General features: G+C 41.1%; 1 protein-coding gene across 2 annotated transcripts in view; it reads left to right on the top strand.

Annotated features, from left to right (window-relative positions):
• Positions 1–213: 213 nt before the first annotated feature.
• Positions 214–7,377, top strand: part of LOC107161000 (serpin B9-like) — a 153,991-nt gene continuing 146,827 nt past the window's right edge. Inside the window, exons 1-5 of one of the 2 annotated variants that reach the window (XM_015507540.2) lie at positions 214–358; positions 1,955–2,132; positions 4,657–4,794; positions 5,367–5,484; positions 6,877–7,019. In XM_015507540.2, coding sequence (XP_015363026.1) covers positions 1,965–2,132; positions 4,657–4,794; positions 5,367–5,484; positions 6,877–7,019 — 567 coding nt within the window. In that variant the 5' untranslated portion in view covers positions 214–358; positions 1,955–1,964. The remainder of the gene's footprint in view (positions 359–1,954; positions 2,133–4,656; positions 4,795–5,366; positions 5,485–6,876; positions 7,020–7,377) is intronic. The other variant, XM_048799970.1, reaches the window with a different exon arrangement.

Raw genomic sequence — 7,377 nt, 5'->3', positions numbered from 1 at the left:
GCCCAACTCCACCCCAGTGTCTCCCTTGGTGTTCCAGTACAAACCAGTGGGTGACAGAGGAGGTGAGGCTAGGGGAGCAAGAGCAAGGGGATTAGTGATCCATCCCTGAGCAGGGAGGAGGCTCTATCCCCTGCCATGACCCAGGTCACACTGGATTTCTTCCCTGGGGTGGTGAATGCTGATTGGAAGGTAGGAATTCCCACAGCCAAACAGGCCTGATAAAAGGTCTCTGGGAGTGCAGAGGCCCCAGAGTGGACCTGAGGGAGGCACAGCTGTAGATCCTGGTCCTGTGATTCAGAAGTCAGCACCAGGCTAGCAACACTGAGACCTGAGGGAGAGACTGTGTGGAAGGTGGCAGGTGAGGACTTCTCTGTGCAGGGGCTGAAGTGACAGTGGACCAAGACAGGCAAGTTTAGAAGCCCCAGGCCACCACTGGGAGAAGGGAAGGCCAGAAGAAGAGAAAAGAGAATCTAAGAAGTCAGTGTCATTGCTGTGTTTAGAGAAATAGCTTCTTGGGAAGTCAGTTGTGCAGCGGGACCTTGATTGGGTCTGGTCCTGGATAAGGGCAGCAGGATTCCAAGAAGACAAATATGCTGCACAGCCTCCTGGCTTCTCTGCTTGCCTCCTGTCTGCCTTTGGCTGGACCTAGACCTCACCCTAGTGGATGTTCATGCTCCAACACCACTCCCACCTAATGGCCTTATTTTCTCCCTCTCCTCTCCTCAGGAAGTCACAGCATGACTTCTGCCTTACCTTTTCACTGTGCTTTTAAAATCTCCAGTATCCAATTCAAAACCAGTGCACCTTTTATTTATCTGAGATTTCCCCCTAATTGATGGAGCTCTTGCTGTTTCCAGAGCATGTTTGCATGTGCTTAGACTCAGGATGCCAGGCAACTTTCCTGCAGAGAGCATCCAGTCTTGTGGGGCCAACAATGGATGAGACAAGGAATTACAATTAGCAATGATGTGTAAGGATGGGGGAGGAGGGAGCTCCAGACTAGGACATCAGAGGCCTCCTGATGCTGAGCCTAGGAGGGAGGAGCGAATGATTTGAGCCTGGTAACAGGGATGGGATAGGGAGCCTTTTAAGTTGGATATCACTGTTTGCCAAGACTTAGAGGTGACTGGTTGGCTGGGGGGGGGGGTCACGGTAAATAGAGGTGGAGGCTGTGACAGAGGAGGACTGCAGCAAGGGATGGGACCAGGCAGATGGGATGCAATTTACAAAACATATTTTTGAGTTCCTCCCTAGGGTCACTGGAGATTTAAGGGTGGGATAATAGGATCAAGATAGCACTTCCCTCTCAGGATGCTGTGTGTCTGTCCATCTGAACTCTTGATAGGGGGAGCCCATGTTCTGAGGCTCCCCAGCCCACTTGATTTGCATTTTAGTGAGCAGAGGCTGATTGTACTGGTGATCTCAGGGTCAGCCTCTGACCAGAGGCTCTGGAGTGGAGCCAGGCGGTTTGTACTAGGCACAGGATCACAGGGGCTGGAGAAGTGGAGTGGGGTAGAAAGATTTGGGAGGGGGCTAAAGGCAGGCTTGGACATCAGTTTGAGGGGACCTTGGAGAATGAGAAGTTGTTTCCCAGGATCTAAGGCCAGCCCCTGGTGAGGGAGGGTCTCACTGCATAGAGCTGCCCCATGGTGTTTACACTCCACTCTCTCTGGCTTCAAGCAGCACCTCCTTGCTCTTGCTTTGACTACTCACTCTTCTTTCTTTGACCTGTCAACTTCTGTTCTTCTCTGCATGCTTTTCTGCTCTTCCTTTCCTTGACAGTTTGATGTTCTACAGGCACCAGCCCCTTCCTCACATGTCTAATCTACTCCCACGGCTTTCACTGGTACTCAGAAATTTTCTGAATTCACAAGAAAAATGAAAGCGAAGCAGAGACCACACACAGTGTTCTGAGCCCCATTTCATTGTGTTTCTCTGTCTTCTTTGCCCCCAGACCCTGAATCATGGATTCTCTTTCAAAAGCAAATGGCACCTTTGCCATCCAGGTTTTGAAGATGCTGTGTCAAGACAGACCTTCACAAAATGTGTTTTTTTCTCCCCTGAGCATCTCCTCTGCCTTGGCCATGGTCCTCCTGGGGGCAAAGGGGAACACCAAGGTCCAGATGGCTCAGGTAAGCTCACCTGTCACCCAGGAGGAGAGACTGGTCTGCAAGGTTGTCTTTTATCCCCTCCTTAAATTTTTCCAGAACTGTTGAGGAAGGAGGGGTGAGCCTGGACCATTTCAGGGAGAGGGTACAGGAGGAGGGGAAGGACAGAGGTGAGGAGTTTCCTCCAGTGAGATGTTGTGGGGGTTGCTCACAGGGGTTACTGTGTAATCTCTTTTTCATTTTTAACTTTTCTTGTGAGTATTTGTAAAATTTTTCTTACATTTGCTGATGTCTGTCTATGTTGGATAGAAATGTGTGCTTTCTTTGAAAGAATCAGTTCTTGGATTTATTGAGCATTTCGTGTTTTCCCCTAAATCCCTTAGGAATTTTTCTCTACCTTTTCTAGCACCATGAGTTGGGAGTTTTGTTATATCATTATTTCCTTTGTAACATTAAAATAATAAATGTTCTTTTAACTATTTTTTTGTTCTAATTATTAGGGTAATATAACATTCATTTTATTTTCTAAATCATAAGTCACATATTTAAATAGTATTTTAAATATTTATTTCAAATCATTCTTTAGAAGAAAAAAAATATTTTTATTGTCTACCTTATTGAGAATCATCAAGGTCGGTGTGGAAACTCTCTTTAACTGCTGCTGCTGGCATTAAGGACTTACGGATGTCTCCCCAGATACAGCCACTCCAGAGGCCCCTTCTTCTGCTGCAGTCTTGTCAGGGAGAGGAAGCTTCCAGTGACACCAAGACAAAAATTGACATTCTACTATAGGCTGTGGGACACCCCTATAATGAAAACAAAATATGGGTTGTAGAGAGAACCCGAACCATCCAAGGATTCATTGACTTCATCAAGAAGTTCCTTAAACTTGTGGCCTTGGAACAGTTGTTCACTTATGGGAATCAGTTCTTTGCTCCTCCCCCAGATGAGGGATGTTTGGGCAGTGATGGTAAACTGGTCCTACAGTACTGCAAATCTCAGGCCTGGGGATGAGCCACAGAGGAAAAACAACTTGCTACTCAAAATGGCTTTTCACAGAGGAAACGGCTCCAAAAAGTTCTAATGCTTGTTGTGACAAGAGACTTAACAGATATGAGCTAGTCAGCGTGTGTCCACTGTGACTCATGTTTATGCATAAGAAAACATCTGTAGAGTGAATAGACTAACAAAAATATGATTTGTGTTAATACACAAATCTTTGTAAAGATTGCCGTTACATTATTCCTGTTGCTCCTGCCTATTACAACTGTTGTTCCAGATCTGCCTCCAAGGTTGAAAAGACTGAAACTACATAACCTTCATTACCAATTTTCAAAATGATTCAAATTGTTTACTGGTAGAATTGGCACTCTGCCAATTTCTTTCATGGTAAAAATTAATTTACTAAGAGTTTTTTCCTTTTGTTTTTAACTTATTCAGTAAACTTCAGTTTGTGTGGGATATAAGATGTTTACATTTTTTTTTTTTTCTGTTGAATTAGCTTGTCAAACCAAGTCGCATTGACCTCTTAGCTGAATATTTTATATAGTCCAGTAGAGGGCAGTCCAGCTGATACAAAGGTTTGGCAATTTGGTTGTACATCTTTACAAGGTGATAAGACTTTTCTTGTTAATTTCTGGCTAATATCTACCCAAGAAAGCAAGTATGTTGCCAAATGGAAGACTGAAAAAATATATGTAGTTTAAATTTAATTATGTTGGGAAATGGAAGTAACTTTACAAATTCTAGAAAAAAGAGTTTTATACATTTTATCTTTTTTGTGTATACTATCATTTAAGATTGAGTCCAAAGTTGTGTTGCTATGTCACTTATTTAAACAATGTCAAAAGGGAGTTATTTCCTTAGAAACTGTTTTCAATAATTAGTTAGTAGGTTAGTTTCCATGTTATTGGTATTTTATTTGTAGTGTTGTTGATTTTTAGTTTCCTACATTGAGGTAATTGAATATAAATTGTGTCATTTGCATACTTCAGAATCAAATGAAACTCTTCTTGTGACCTAACATGACACCTTTGAAATATAAAGTATCACATAATATACATATATTATCTCTTTCTAGGATACTGTTTAAGAACAGATTTATTCTTATTAATCATATTGCTCAATTTATACATTTATTTTCTTTTAAATATTATCATGATGATTGCATTCCTGTCCATTTTTTTCTTGGATTTTTAGTGTTTTTAACTGCATCTTTTTTTGTAAATAAATTATTGAGGCAAGTTATTCTCTTTTCTGACACATTTATGGTGTCTGGATGCAGGACTTAAGAATAGTTCCTTTTATTTATTTTTTTATTGCTCATCTCTAAACTATGCAGAGAGTGCTGTGCAGGTACAAGAGCCATATCTTTTATTCACCAGCTTCCTAGCCCCTCTCTCCACCTATCTCACCAGTATCACTTCTCGATTAGAATCAACTTCCTTTCAAAAGAAAAATTTATGCAGTATTTGAGAAAATAATTGCTTGCAAATTCTTGTTGAGACCAAAATCATAATTGACAGAGTTTTGCTGCTTTCCTTCACAGGCAATGTCTTTAAACACAGAGGAAGATATCCATAAGGGCTTCCAGATGCTTCTTACCCAAGTGAACAAGCCTGGCTCAAAGTACTTGCTTAGAACAGCCAATAGGCTCTTTGGAGAGAAGACTTGTGATTTCCTCTCAGTAAGTTGAATCAGCAGAGCAATAAAAGTTGTATTTAAAACACCTGGTGACATACAACCCAGAAGAGAGATTCTAGAGACAAGGCAGGATGGCATATTTGGGAGGCTGTGGCAAGACGATGGAGAGTTAGAGGCCATCTTGGGCAACCTAGTGACACCTTGTCTCAAGAACAAAATGAAAAACTGCCTTGGGATGTAGCTCAGTGGTACAGCATTTGCCTAGCATGCTCAAGGCCCTGAGCTCAAACCCCAGTACTGCAAAAACAAGGAAAAAATGAACAATATTCTAGAGAATTTGAGAAACTTATAGTAAACTATTTTTTAAATAAAGACCCCAATTCTATAATCATAACTTGTATTATTTCAATTTTGGCAATGTCTCAAATTTTATTTATTATTTCTGGTTATTCAGGGCTCTGGAAATATCTCTTTACAAACTAAAATGTTTCACCATCAAGTAGTTTAAGATTTGATCATGTTTTTAATTTTAAGAACAGCCTAAAATTAGATTTCAGAATTTTTTGAAGCTCACTGTCATTCTATGGCCAGCATCTGAACTTTTTCTCTCCCAAGACATTTAAGGAGTCCTGTCTTCAGTCCTACGACACGGAGCTGGAGCTGCTGTCCTTTGCCGAAGCTACAGAGAAGTCCAGGGAGCATATAAACACTTGGGTCTCAAAAGAGATGAAAGGTCAGAATTATGAGTTATTTCACTCTCCTCCCACCCCACCTCTGTTCTCCTCTCTTCTCTCTTCTACCTCTCCTCCTCACTATTAATATCACTGGTGTTGCAGAAGGTCAGAGCCAGCTCATCTGGCTGAGCCTTTTGGTGCCTGTGAACCTTAGTGACTCACAGAAGATCTGATCAATGCTCAGGTTTTCAAAACCAGACAATTAATGCTGTCTGTTCTCCTAGGACAGGAGTGACTGATATAAGTGTCAACAGAAACTTGTAGGTCAGATTTCCCATGTAATAATTTACTTGGCACCGGCCTGTATTGTTCACATGGCAGGTGACTATCCTCTGTGGGAACAGATCAATGGGCCAGATCTTCCCAAGTCATGTTCTTGGCCCTCCTCTTTATGGGGTCAGTTTGGACTTCATTTCTCCCACTTTTACATGTTAGGGTGACTTCTCCTATTGCTTCTTTCCTATCTCTCACTTAAGCACTCTTCATCAGACTTGAGAAGCCTAGACTTGATTAGTCAGCTACAGAGCCTCTCTCAGGGCTGATCCATTCCACAGACTGAAAACATCTTCCATGCAGGGTTAAAATTTACTCATTTCTGTTTCAGAGTGTGACAAGTTCTAATCTTGGTCCTCAAGATCAATGATGGTTTGATGTTGAAATCATTCAGATAATTTATGCAACACTAGGAACATCCTTATTTCTGCTAACAAATGAGACCATAAAAAATAGAGGTAGTCCTTTCCACTGTTTATTCTTGGAATCTTTATTTCTTGTGTCCTCTTTAGGCAGCAAATTACTAGGGATGCTCTTAGTTTTTTGGAAACATACCACTTGATATCCAAGTTAAAAAGGATATACCTTCACCTACCCAAATCATTATCTGTTCCAGGGATTCCAGGTGTCAGGAGGGTGCAATCATAATATCTCTTCTGTAGTTTCCAGAAACTCCTCCCATGTCCCTGCTCTGGAGCTATGCAACTCTATCTGCCCCAGGAATGTTGCCAGGTAGTTGTACAATGTTAGAACTGGGCCTGACCACAGGGCCTTAGACCTGATGCTGCTCTTACCCACAGCAGGTAATGTCAGCTCCTACCCAGCCCCTCTCTCCTTTGCTGCTTGTCTTCTTCTCCAACCTGGTGTCAAGTTTCTGCTTTGTCCCAACCTGATTTCCTCCAGTGACTTAGAAGTCTTTCACCATCTTCAACTTAGTGGCTCTTGCAGCGACTGTCATCCTGAATACCACTCATAGTTGGGATTTTAAACTTTTATACGTATCATCCAAACTCAGCACATTTGAAACCAGAATGTTAGGATCTCCAAGACATCATTGTCATGATTATTTACTATGGGTTCAGAAAAGCAACTGACAGAGTTTGTGCTTGTCTTGAAAGGTAAAATTCCAGAGTTGCTACCAATGAATTCAATTGATGAGCAGGCCAAGTTGGTTCTTGTCAATGCCAATTACTTCAAAGGAATGTGGGATGAGCCATTTGACAAATCACGTGTGTGTGAAATGCCTTTCCTAATAAACCAGGTAGGGAGAGACTTTCAAAAATTATGCTACTTTGATGAAGAGATTGAATAGAAAATTTAACTTTGTAAAGGCATAAATGGTTAATAATAATTTCAAACTTATCATCTCTCTTAATGAATTTTAATCTTAGTGAAAAAATGATTTGAATAAATGATACTTGCTCTCTATTATAGTTTAAATCCTATTATCCTATTAGCACTCTCACTGCCTCTGATGAAGTCTCCTACATGTACTGGTTTAACATCATTCTGGAAACAAAGATCTTCCTATTGACTCAAGTTGCTTAGATAAAAAGCAAAATGAGGTGATATATGTATGTGTATGTATATATACATGTATAAATATATATATATATATA

The sequence above is a fragment of the Marmota marmota genome, unplaced genomic scaffold, assembly GCF_001458135.2.
Source record: "Marmota marmota marmota unplaced genomic scaffold, marMar, whole genome shotgun sequence".
NCBI classification, from domain to species: domain Eukaryota; kingdom Metazoa; phylum Chordata; class Mammalia; order Rodentia; family Sciuridae; genus Marmota; species Marmota marmota.
The sequence above is the reverse complement of the archived record's forward strand: the minus strand, read 5'-3'. Positions and strand labels throughout refer to the sequence as shown.